Source organism: Benincasa hispida, chromosome 5 (assembly GCF_027475165.1).
Source record: "Benincasa hispida cultivar pf3 chromosome 5, pf3_genome.v1.1, whole genome shotgun sequence".
NCBI classification, from domain to species: Eukaryota; Viridiplantae; Streptophyta; class Magnoliopsida; order Cucurbitales; family Cucurbitaceae; genus Benincasa; species Benincasa hispida.
In genome coordinates this window covers 36,299,676-36,312,158 of record NC_143482.1, presented here as the reverse complement: position 1 = coordinate 36,312,158, position 12,483 = coordinate 36,299,676, and the positions used below count along the sequence as shown (strand labels likewise).

General features: G+C 36.4%; 1 protein-coding gene across 2 annotated transcripts; it reads left to right on the top strand.

Annotated features, from left to right (window-relative positions):
• Window positions 1–1,085: 1,085 nt before the first annotated feature.
• On the top strand, window positions 1,086–12,256 carry EX1 (UvrB/UvrC domain protein (DUF3506)). Of its 2 annotated transcripts, none has more exons than XM_039031980.2 (12): window positions 1,086–1,792; window positions 2,070–2,186; window positions 2,415–2,480; window positions 2,920–3,026; window positions 3,410–3,491; window positions 8,190–8,927; window positions 9,094–9,217; window positions 9,311–9,483; window positions 9,637–9,711; window positions 9,825–9,917; window positions 10,041–10,201; window positions 11,843–12,256. In XM_039031980.2, exons 1-11 carry the CDS (start codon window positions 1,370–1,372, stop codon window positions 10,131–10,133), a joined length of 2,091 nt encoding a protein of 696 aa, XP_038887908.1. In that variant the 5' UTR covers window positions 1,086–1,369; the 3' UTR covers window positions 10,134–10,201; window positions 11,843–12,256. The 2 variants fall into 2 exon arrangements, with proteins under 2 accessions (XP_038887908.1, XP_038887909.1); XM_039031981.2 differs by having other exon boundaries at window positions 11,840–12,256.
• Window positions 12,257–12,483: the final 227 nt, after the last annotated feature.

The window sequence follows — 12,483 nt, the reverse complement described above, 5'->3', positions numbered from 1 at the left end:
GATCGGTTTATTTCATTTTCTTATCATTATCATGCATAATCAAACGATAGGACGACAATCCAATTTTCAGATTTACCTAATTTCTTGTCTCTCAAGCAATGAAATTAGCACATAAACAAGAAGAAATAACCAACTGATTGAAGCTAATTAATATAGAAAAAAGGGAACACATTCAATAGCAATTCAATCCAAAACACATGCAATAAACACTACATCAATCCCAAAGTGAATTTTAATACCCTAGAAGTAACGAGTTTAGTTACTCATGTCTCAATACCTTTAATGTTTTTGTTTATATTAGTATTTATTTCTTCTTCCACAAACTAGATAAAAACCTGAAAAATAATCATTTTCCTACATTTTTATCTATTATTTCCTATAGTTCATACACCAGTTTTGAAGTCCAGCTTAACAATTATCGTTTATAAGTTTGAGGATTTATTTAATTTCATTGATTTCACTTTTTTAAGAACTAAACTGCAAAAGAAGAAAAAGGAAAAATAGTTTGAAAAAGAAAGAAAAAAAACTTCTTTGTTTAATTTTTATTTAGTTTCAAAATATTACACAAGTTGGTCTCAAAAGTATTTTCATAAACAAGTTTATTTAATTTGTTATATTGAACGTGCTTTTATTAATATCGAATAACTATAAAAGAAGGTTATTAAGCACTATGAACTTGTTGTCAAATGTGATAGTTGTCGTAGCTAGTCATCAGAGGTGGCCGGCGCCGAAATTGGGGTCAAAAGTGGTTTTCGTTGGTGTTAGCCATTGAAGTTGGTCGTCGAAGGTGATTGTCAAAGCTAGTCACTAAAGGTGGTATTTGTCAAAATTGAGTTATCCACTTAGTTCATCGTCAGAGTGATCATCGGAGTTAGTCACATAAATAGTCAATGAAGGTGATTGTTGGAGTTGGTCATGGTCTTCATAGGAATTGGTCATCAAAGGTGGTTATCAATGGATAAAGTTATTGAAAATATTGAAGAAAGAGAGTTTGATTATTTTAATCACTAAATACGTATAATTGATAAGTATACACATTAATAGAACATGAAAGCTAAATATGGCTTTGATGAGATGAGTCAAACAATTCTCATAGAAGGAAAAGAAATCTCCTATTTTGTCAAGAATTGCATCAGCACATACAAAAAGGAAGAATTTATATGGAATTTCATTCCCCAAAACCATCCTTATCCTCTCTCTTTCATACAAATACACAGATGAACCACAAAGTTACAAAATGGGTATTACCAGTTTCGATTTTTCCACTCACCCATCTCATAGTTTCTAGCCTTTCACTCCCTCTCATCTCAAATTCTTCTCTGTGAAAAAGCTACATACAAACCACCACAAAATACTGTCTCATCCATCCATGGCTTCCATTTCTCCACCCACCCCTCATCAGCTCTTCTTCTCCACCCCCAAATTCCATTCCCCAACTCCGTTTCTGAAACCATATTCTTCTACTGCACCTCCTCCGCCATCCCAATCCCATACCATCTGCCACTCCCACAACTCTGATTCTCCCTCTCCATCTGAACCTTCCCTTCCATGGGGTTGGGGCTCTGCACTTCAGGACCTCTTTCAAACCGCCCTCAGACAATTCGATTCTCTGGTGAACCACCGTAGCGATGGCTCTAAGGACACGCGTCCCGACGGTGGGGTTCTGCAGGGACGGGGTGTAGGTGGAGCCGACGAGAAAGATGTGGACGATGATCGGAGCTGGGATTGGGATCGGTGGCGCAAGCATTTTGATGAGGTCGACGAGCAGGAGCGACTCGTTTCTTTTCTTAAGGTATTTCTATTTCGATTTCCCTGTAATTTGTTCGAGTTTGATGTGTTCTAGTTTGTGAGTTTTCTCGGATCGTTCTAATTTAGCTTCTGAAATGATTAGAGTTAGGAAAAGAAGAAAGAGTTTAGTGCAATTTAATAGGAAGAAAAGGATGGAGCAATGAGTGAAATTGCTAGGGAGAAGGCTGAAACAGAATAAGGCAAGAAGAACAAAGAAGAATTCCTTTGAAGGGTTATCGTAGAAAAACTGATTTCATTTCGTTTTTTCTTTTCCTGCGCAGTCGCGCTTAAGTCATGCGGTATATGCAGAGGATTATCAGGATGCTGCTAGGCTCAAGGTGGCGATTGCGGCTTTGGCTACAAACGATACTGTTGGCAGAGCGATGTCTTATCTTCATGTTAGAAAATTTCTTACTTTCCTCTGGAACATAATTCCATTATTTGAAATTTTGAATATCCTTCTCGTTACCTATTTTTCATTAGTTTACCGTACCCAGAAGTATTCGTCAGCTGAAATTTGATTTGTAATTGAACTTGATTGGACCACCTAGAACTAGAAGTATACTATTTGTTGCTTCATTGATATAGTTGTCTTTTTCTTACACGTCCTCTTTCTTCTGTCATAGAGAGCTATAGCGGAGGAGCGATACCGCGATGCAGCCTTCATCCGGGACAATGCTGGTGCCGGGTTGGTGAGATATTCAAAGATTTTCAAAATAAAGTGCTTGCTGTAATATGTTCATCCCCATCCCCTCTACTCAGTCGTTTGGTCCTTGCAATTTGCATATGCCTTAAAAGATTTTTGGTCAATCGATTTTAAAAGTTCATGTATCTCAAGCTGGTTGTACTTCTTGTTTGTTCATGTCTTTTTTCTCTGGAACTGGTTGTTACTTCTTTATTTTATGGTCTTTAAAGTAACTCATGAACCCTCTTACAGGAGTCACTGAGTTCTGTAATTAAGATATAAGAGCGAGAAGTTTGATTTTTCTGGTGATCTTTTTCCAATTTTGTTTATGCGTGATGCTTTCATGATTGAGTAATTACATCTAGATGCTCTTCTTAACAAACTTAAACAAGTTTTGCATCACTGCGTACATTTTTGATTTTCTCCGTTTGGTTTCTTTCTCTCAGGTTGGCTGGTGGTCCGGCACTTCAAAAGACAATCACAATCCTCGTGGTCTAATTATTCGAATAACTGCTGAACATGGAAGATATGTTGCAAGAAGTTACAGTCCTCGGTATGATTTTGTCCTTTGATTGTATTGCAGAACACTCAGCTCCTTTTTTTGGCAATTATACATTTGTTTTTTGTTAACTTTTATCTAGAGGAGGTCATCTCCTTTATAAAACCACACCTGCTCGCCTAAATATTTTTTATTTGCTTTTATGTTTCAAACTTTTGGTCAGGGTGTGTATTAATTCTTTTGTTTGATTGTTCTTTGATTGATAGAACCCTTTAATCTTGTTATTGGGCATCGAACTTTATTTCCTGAATGCTATTTTGCAGCAAGAAAAACTAATGCTTTATGCAAAGTCTCTATGACCCTTGTTCTTAAAGACATTCTATTAATTTACTGCTGCAGCAAAGAAAATATTGATTTTTGTTTCTCAACTTCCTCAGACAGCTTGCTACGGCTGCAGATGGTGTCCCCTTGTTTGAGGTTTTTTTTAGAGTAAACAAAACGGGTGAATACAAACAGCAGGTACCTATCTTAAAGCATCTAATATTATGTACCGTAGAAATAAAAATTTTCTTTGATAAGATTACTAACACAGCATGTTTATTTAAAATGTGACTGATTTACATGGTGGACCAGCACTAGAAAGGGGCTTAGTGTGTTGGTCCAATGATTTTGAGATGATCTCAGGCCCCAGGATTAACAGACGCCAATTCCAACTTTTGGGCATTAATTTAACTCCTTCAAGCTTGAGAGTTGTGCTAATCTTATGGGTTGTGAGTTTGGGGCCTTCCCCTCTTACTATTTGGGAATTGGGACTCACTCTTCTCTGATTCAATCGGTCCTGAGTAGCATCCTGTTTACTTTTTGTCTCATTTTAGAGTCTTGTCTTCAATTGGAAAGGAAATGGAGAAGCTTATGAGAGATTTCTTATGGTAGGGGGTGGATGAGGGGAAGGGTTCGCACTTCGTGCATTGGAAGTTGTCTCTAGGCCTTTAGATTTGTGGGGTTTATGTATTGGGCATGTTAGGAAGAGAAATGTTGCCTTGTTGGCTAAACGGCCATGGTGATTCTATCATGAAGTTGGTACCCTTTGGCACATCGTTATTGTTAGCAAGTATGGGCTTCATCCCATTGAGTGGAATGATGATGGATTAAAAGGCTCTGCCAGAACCCGTAGAATCGATTGTGTCTATTTTCCCTCTCATTTACGAGTTTATTCAGGTTGACGTTAGGGGCGGGAGGGATATCTATTTTTTTTTCTTAGATTAGAAACATTTGATGAAATAAGGGAATACCCCAAACACCTAAAGGTGATTACAAAAAGATTTCCAATTGGAAACTAAATAAGAAAGACTAAAGTTCTTAAAAGGATGCCCAATTTTGCACTAATAAAAAACAGTAGATAGAACTAGATCAATAAAAGAATCAAAAGAAAAGAAAAAGTCTCTAAAGAGAAGCTTATTATGCTCGCCCCACAAAGTCCAAAAGAAAGCTCGAGGAATGGCCAACCAAGCCATTTTCTTTGTGCCAATGAAAGGGTGCCCTGCCAAAAGAGAGTCAAGGATGTCAAATATATTATTAGAATAGGCGATGGACAACCCAAAAGCATCCCAAATATTATGCCAGAAATGGGATGCAAAAGAACAATGCATAAATAGATGAGCTGGGGACTCAACATGAGCTCGACACATAATACACCACGATGGAGAGAGAGACATATATGGCATACGACGTTGTAGACGATCAATAGTATTGATGGCACCATGGCTAAGCTCCCAAAAGAAAATTTTAATTTCTTTAGGGTAGTGATTCAACCAAATGACAGAATAAAGATCCCTCGCAAGAGGCTTGATAGAACCTATTAAATCATCCATGAGAGATTTCATAGAGAACGTAGAAGAGGAATCAATAATCCAGCTCCAAGAATCAAAATGTGGCAGAGAACAACAATAGAGATAAATAAGCCCACTCATGTATTTCAGACTCATTAAGATTATGATGAAGATGCAAGTCCCAAGCCTCGGATTCTGCAAGCCACACCTCAACCACTTTAATATCGGGAAAATGAGCAAGCCGAAACAAACAAGGAAAAGCCACATAGAGAACACCACAACTAAGCCAATGATCCTTCCAAAAAAAAAAATTGTGGAACCCGTACCAAGGCAACACTAAGTACGAGAAGCAACCAGATCAATAGTATGACAGATAAGCCTCCACAGGGATTTAGCATAACTACGAATAATAGACAGCCACATACATGAAGGAGAGTAATATTTAGCCACAATAACCTTCCTCCACAAAGCATCCTGTTCATGTAAAAACCATCAAATCCATTTGGCCAATAGGGCAGAATTAGAACATCAGAAATTACCTAATCCAAGGCCACCCAATAATTTAGGATGCTGGGTAGTTTCCTAGTTCACATTATGCATTCCATCAACAACATGAGAACCCTCCCAAAAAAAGTCACGAATCAACATCAGCAGGAGCACAAAAAGAGAGATAATATGTAGGCAAGCTAGAAAGAGTGGCCTGTATGAGAGTGTGCCTCCTGCCCTTAGAGATATATGTATACTTCTAGTTATGGAGCTTCTGCTGTATCCTCAACAACAGGTTGCCAAAACCTCAACGAATGAGAATTGCCTCCCAGGGGAAGACTGAGATAAGTAGCAGGCCAGTGACCCCTTTTGCAACCAAAAGTATTCACATCTATTCCAATTTGTCTTCAGATAGATTAATCCCCAACAACTCACTCTTAGAGAAGTTAATAGAAAAGCCCTGGTTTGTTAAAATACATGAATAACCTCAAACAGATGTGTCAAAGTAGGTCGATCAGCAGTAGAGAAAAGCAATGTATCATCAGCAAATTGTAAGTGGCTTAGAGCAAAAGAGGAATCACTAATAGGGTGTGTTGCAATGAGTTCCTTTGACAAACTATGGTCTAACAGACGACTCAGACAGTCAGCCACTGTGATGGATAGGAAAGGAGAGAGGGGATCGGCTTGCCTTATTCCACGAGAAGGGATAATCTTACCTCGAGGTCTGCCATTGATAATGATAAAGAAATTGGCACTAGAGATGCAACTCTGTATCCATGATTGCCAAACTATCAGAAACCTTTGGTCTGAAGAACAACATCCAAAAAATCCCAATCCACTGTATCAAAAGCTTTTTCTAGATCAAGCTTAATAACCACACCACATCATCTTTCCTATTATGAAACCAATCATCAACCAACTCATTTGCCATAAGAGAAGCATCCAGAATTTGTGGATTTTCCATAAATGCAAGTTGATTCAAAGCAATTGTAGAAGGAAGAACCTGTTTCAAATGATTTGATGGAACACGTGCAATAATCTTGTATGCACAAGGAATAAAGCTAATAGGCCAATAATCAGAAACCAATTTGGAATCAATTTTCTTGGGGATGAGACAAAAATAAGTTTCATTTAAAGAGACATTTATAACTCCTGCATCAAAAAAATCTTGAACCATATTCATAATATCTCCCTTCATAGCAGGCCAAAAAAATTTAAAGAATTCAGCTATAAAACCATGAGGACGAAGTGATTTTTTCATCCCAAGTGAAGAGCCAGCCCTGAAGACCTCAACTTCAGAAAAAGGACATTCAAGATCTGTTGCTTGGACAGTTGAAATAGGGCTCCAGTCCACATTAATAGAAAGGAAACAGTTACCAGATTTTTTTAGTGAATAGCTTACAGTAGAAGTCACAAAATTCAGATACAATATTATCACTTGTCAAAAGACTCTGTCCGTTTCTGGAGAGGATTTCTGTAATCGAACTCTTTCTTTTGGGAAGATAAATGGTGGGGGGTAGACCCCTCTGCTTTTTATTTCCTTGTTTATATCATTTATCCTTCTTTAGGAACTACTCAGATATTATTTTGATTCTTGCTCTCTTCACAGTATCTTATGCCTTCGGTTTGCTCTCTTTATTGAGCAAATGGAGATTATCTCCGTCATATTTTCTTGTTCATATTCTCGATGGTGCTGGCTCAAATTATTTTTATCTTTGGTATTCATGGAGTTTTTACGTATGAAGTGCGTGAGATAATGTTTTGCAGCTTCTGTGTGGTCCATGTTTGAACTTAAATGCTTATTTTTGTTGGACTAATGCAGTCAAAGCTATTCTTTCAAAGTTATGAAGAATCCGTGTATTTTTCCGGGGAAAATGTTGTCTGTGTGTTGCAATTTTTGAATCAGCTTGTTTAAAGACTTCCTCTTGGTGCTCTCTTACCAAAAGACTTAAAAGGTTTTCCATTCAAGACGTTAACCGTAGTTGGGAGAGTTTTATTGTTCCTCATTAATTAATTTTATTTTTTCCTTATATATTTGTCTTACTTCTGTGTTAACAGCTACTTTTCTTACCCTTGTATCTTGGAGCATTAAGTTTCTTTTCATTCTCTTAACGAAAAGTGTGGTATCCTTTTCTCCTAAAAAGAAAAAAAAGGAAAAAAGAAAAAACAAGATCTCTCAAAAAAGGGAAAAGAAAAGGAGAGTCGGGGATAAGAAAATGACATGCTTTTTCTTAAGTGAAACACCCTAAAGAAAGTTGCACTTTCTAGAGAGAAATACTTAGAGCTACACTCATGGCCTGCCTTAATATTGCTTATTTAGTGTTCGGAAAGTATTTTCTTTTAATTCTGCTTCTACTTTGCTAGGATGATTTGATATGAACAAACAGATCCAATCACATGCATCTATGTGCGTACAAATGTAAAACATAACTCAGAAATGTTGGTTGAGTCTTATGACTTCTTTCTGATGCTATTGTGTTTGTTTTTCCATAACTGACTTAATAATAAGCTTGATGCAAGTATTTCTCAATTGTGTGTTTTTGTGGCTGGTTGAGGTTTGTGCGATTTCGTGGGGTTTTTGGATTGTGACGAACAATAGATTATTGTTAGGCTTAAGGGTTTAGAGGTCTAATGGGGATGTGTGGGTTGTTAGGTTCTATGTTTCTTTTTGGTCTTATTTTGCTTGATTGGATTTTTTTTTTTTTTTTTCAATGAAAGCTTGGAATTGCATAAAAAAGTTATTTCTTAAATGCTTCTTTGCAAATGATTGATAATTGTCTATGCCATATATTCTTTATCATCATATGATTAGGTTAGTTTTAAGTTGAATATTTAGAATCTGTTTTCAAATGTTATAGTGGCTACAATTGGCTACTCAAGGTATTTTTTTGGGGTGTTTCAGGCTGTCTACTTGAAGCGGAAAGGAGTTTTATCCGATCATTCAAATGGTTCATCTAAAGGATTAGATTCACCTAGTGTATTAAATCCCTTGGACCCCATTGAAGAAAAAGACGATCTTTTCATTATAGGCGGTGAAGAAGCTGAAGATGGTGAAATCAGGAATGAAGATTCTGATATAGCTGTTGGATTTCCAGTCTTCCAGAATATCTTGAGAGATATGATTCCTGGAGTGAAGGTCAAGGTTTTGAAGCTGTCAACTCCAGAAAAGGTTGACAAAGACGTGATATCTAAGGTGATTGAGCAAATAATCGAGGAGGAAGAAGATGAAGAAGAGGAAGATGAGGAGGATGGAGAAAGTGAGAAAGATAGTGACTTTGAAGATTTGGAAGTGGAAGATAAGATTAAGGATGACCACCAAGAGAGAGATGCTGAATTGGATGCTGATGACGGTTTCCTTGAAAATCAGGGACGAAATGAAGTTGCTGTCAAAATCATTGTTGGTGGTTTAGTGCAGAAGCTTTCTGGCGGTTTTTCTTCTAAAAATATACTAAGAGTGCCTGCAAAGTTAGAAAAGAAGGGACGTTCTTCATTTTCTTTCTCAGTTGAGAATGATGTGAACGAACAGGACTCCCTTGGAAAGGAACTAAATTCAAAGTCCAAGCCTCGAGGTCAAAGTAGTATTGACCATGTTATGCTCGATTTAGCCAAATTCGTTGGCAAAGAGAAGATACCGTTAAAGGTTGGTTTGAAATTTTTGCATGTTATAAAAAAAAGAAAAAAGGTCTTGCATGATAATGTTGTAGTTGTTGGTCAGTTTAGCAATTCTTAGGTGCCAAACTTTTTTGTCTTGCTTAGTCACGCCTTGACCCTCTTTTTTCTTGTGCGTTATGAACTTGTTTTTTCAGGTACTCAAAGATTTGAGTGAGTTAATAAAGCTATCCATCAGCCAGGCACAGAACTATCAACCTCTTTCTGGATCCACAAGTTTCAATCGCATTGAAATTCCCACTTCTTCAGATCCTCTAAATGGTAATGTACTATTATTTTTCTATGATTCTTATTCCATTCAAGTATCAAGAGAAGCTGACGTCGAGGCATTATGGAGAATTCATTCTTTTTCAGGACTGTACATAGGGGCACATGGAATATATACATCAGAAATTATTCATCTAAGACGCAGATTTGGTCGATGGCAAGAGGATGGAGGAGGGGATAAGGAGGCTTCAAAGCTTGAATTTTATGAATATGTAGAAGCCTGGAAAGTTATTGGGGATCCATATGTGCCAGCTGGAAAGGCAATTGCTCACTTCCCAGCTCTGACATTTTTGTAAACAAAAGCCATTTAGTTTGCCTCCAAATATTTGAATACCTGTTTAGAAATTTGTTTACTTTGACTTTCCATCCAAAATCCTGTGGAGTGTATTGATGGGATGGTCGTGGTTTTCCAGGTGGCATTTCGGGCAAAGGTTGGAAAAAGATACCAGCTTCCTCATAAAGGGATCATTCCTGAAGAATTTGGAGTGGTAAATTTTATTCTTTATCAACTATTACTAAAATCGCTATCCTTATCTGCTCCAATTTTATCCTCCTCTGACTCCTCTCAATACTGAATGGTTTTGTGGCATCTTTGGTTTAGGTTGCTAGATATAAAGGACAAGGGAGGCTAGCTGAGCCAGGTTTTCGCAATCCTCGATGGGTTGATGGTGAACTTGTTATTCTTGATGGGAAGGTTTGGAGTTCTCTGTTTATTTTAACTTTGTGATTGCTCAATCAACCCCTGTGATATATATTTGGGTGATGTTGTTCCATCTGTTACCGAGCTTTTATCTCTAATCTATATGCCTTTCTGCAGTACATCAAAGGGGGACCTGTCGTTGGATTTGTTTATTGGGCTCCTGAATTTCATTTCCTGGTGTTTTTTAATCGGTTGAGGCTGCAAGAGTAGATTTCACTTTACTTTAAGCTGAAATCTCGTGCTTGTCCATCATTTGTGCTTCCATCGATTCTTTAAGGGTAAGATCATCCTTCTAATTTTATAACATCTACATTTTTTTGACGGTTTTGGTTCCTTTCCTAACTAATAATGATGAGATTCCTAATTTGTGTTAGTTTCAACTTTTTGCCGGTTGGCTTAGGACAAACACGAACCAACACAATGACACATCATCTTAAAAACTTTAGGACGTGCTTATTAAAAAATGTATTCATTTAAATATATATAATGCAATGGTTTTTGCTCTTATAATTTTTTAAGGTTTTCCAAATATTAATAATTACGTCTATTTCTTATACCTTACAAGTGTTAGAGCAGATGTATCATTGTACCCGTGTCGTATTTGTGTTTTGTGTTTATGTTTGTGCTTCTTAGATGTGTGAAAAGTGTCTCTCTAGGTAGGTGCAGCTCCCAGGATAGTGATGGGTTGAAGTGAGGCACCCTCGCCAACGCACACAGAGGTGCCTTGGTGCAAGTGCACACACAAATCAATCTGCGTTGAAGCCGTCTTTTTATTTTATATTATTTTGTTTTATGAAAAAACTCTTAAATACTAGTTGGAAATTTCCTTTTTTCCTTCATTACCACAAATATTCCATATTCTTGTTGTGTTCTGTAGCGTGCCTTGAACTTAAAAAAAAAAAAAAAAAAAAAAAAAAACAAACAACTAACAGAACTAGAGTCAACAAATCAATTGAAAATAAAAAAAATCTAAATGAAATAAAAGATCAGTCCTCCTAAAAGCAACAAACGGTCAGAAAACCCGATTTCTTTCAAAATTTTTGCCCGTAAAAGCTTAGCGAGGTGTCTTATTGGATACCATTACGTTAGTTAGGAATAGTTTAAATCCACAGTGTTTACTATTTCCTAATCATCCCTTCTCTCTTTCTCTGTTATAGTGTTTAGTATTTCTTACCCTGGCTAAAATAGTCTGAACCCAAAATCTAAACTATTATAAACTAGATTAAAATAGTCTGCAACCCCATACACAAATTATTATAACCTATAAACTACAATAATCCCGGATTATGATAACCAATTAATGCTCCAAACACCCCCTAAAAGACTCTTTCCTAGAACAAAAGAAAATAGTGCCTAGGAGCTGCATTGAGTAGAATGAACGCCATTTCTTCCTATCCTATCTTGTGACACCCTTGATATCCATTAAGAACATCAATCACAACATGAAAAAGGCCATAATCTCCTTTTAGTGTGGATTTTCTCAATCTTAGTTGGCGTTCAAGTTCTTCTACTAAAGCTTTGGTTTGAAAGAGTTCAATGGTTTTTGCATGATAAGTCTTTTCCTTGGTTTGCTTGTTTTATTTCAGCTTGGTTTCAAGCCTCTTCACGTTCTATCTGCTGGATTGTTTTTAGTTCTCCTGCTTAGTCATTTTCTTCTCTTTGTATTCGTTTCTTGTACTTTGAGCATTAGTCTCTTTTCATTTTATCAACGAAAAAGTTTGCTTTCTTTTTTTAAAATAATATCTATCAAAGAAGTCATGTTATATAGCTTTATCCATGTTTATCAATGAATCGCTTCTTATATCAAAGAAGAAACAATCATTGAAAACTTGTCATTCATATAAACCTTAGTTGAATTCTTGCAGTAATCTGATACTTACCAATTTTTTTCCATTTTTTTTGTGATGTACTTATAGCAGTTTCAGAGGATTTAAAGCCCTCGTTTAAAGATGAGCAGTTTAGCAAGCAAAGCAAGCCATTTGTTGCCAACTGACAAACTTGATCACCAAAGCTTGGTCCACGCTGACACTTGGGTCTCGTAATTTCTTCCTTCTCTGGGCAATTCTTAGCATGCTTGTATATATTAATCTGTTCTTTTGCTTAATCATTCTTAACCATCAAGTTTTGTGGTTTGAGATATCATTTGCTTTAGTTATACCTTATTTATAGCTGTAGTAGATTGAGCTATCATTTGTAAAACAGGTTTTCTGGAGGTTACCTAATAAAAAAACGTATGTAGCCTTATACAATTTGGAGTCTGGAACAAGAACCGTTGGATTCATCTGTTAATATTATTACTAATGTAGTATTATTATGAATCTTGTTACCACTTATGTAATCTTCTCCCATTGTTTATATTCATCTTTGGCCTTTGCTTGCTTTTGGTTCCCTACCAGGCATGCTGGTTTCTGTACAGATATATCATATTCATGACCAATGTGGATATCAATGGATAGTTAAGAAAAATAATAAAAACAAATAAATCAAATAAATTATTTAAATTGGTAAATAATCATTTTATGCTTTTTAAATCTGTTAAAATGTGTATTATCTATGACAT

What these genes read in the sequence shown, in the direction of transcription:
- EX1 (XM_039031980.2), top strand. Translation starts at nt 1,370, where the DNA reads ATGGCTTCCATTTCTCCACCCACCCCTCATCAGCTCTTCTTCTCCACC. An exon ending in TTCTTCAGATCCTCTAAATG is followed by an intron (nt 9,218 to 9,310) that starts GTAATGTACTAT and finishes ATTCTTTTTCAG; the next exon opens with GACTGTACATAGGGGCACAT. An exon ending in TTCCTGAAGAATTTGGAGTG is followed by an intron (nt 9,712 to 9,824) that starts GTAAATTTTATT and finishes TCTTTGGTTTAG; the next exon opens with GTTGCTAGATATAAAGGACA.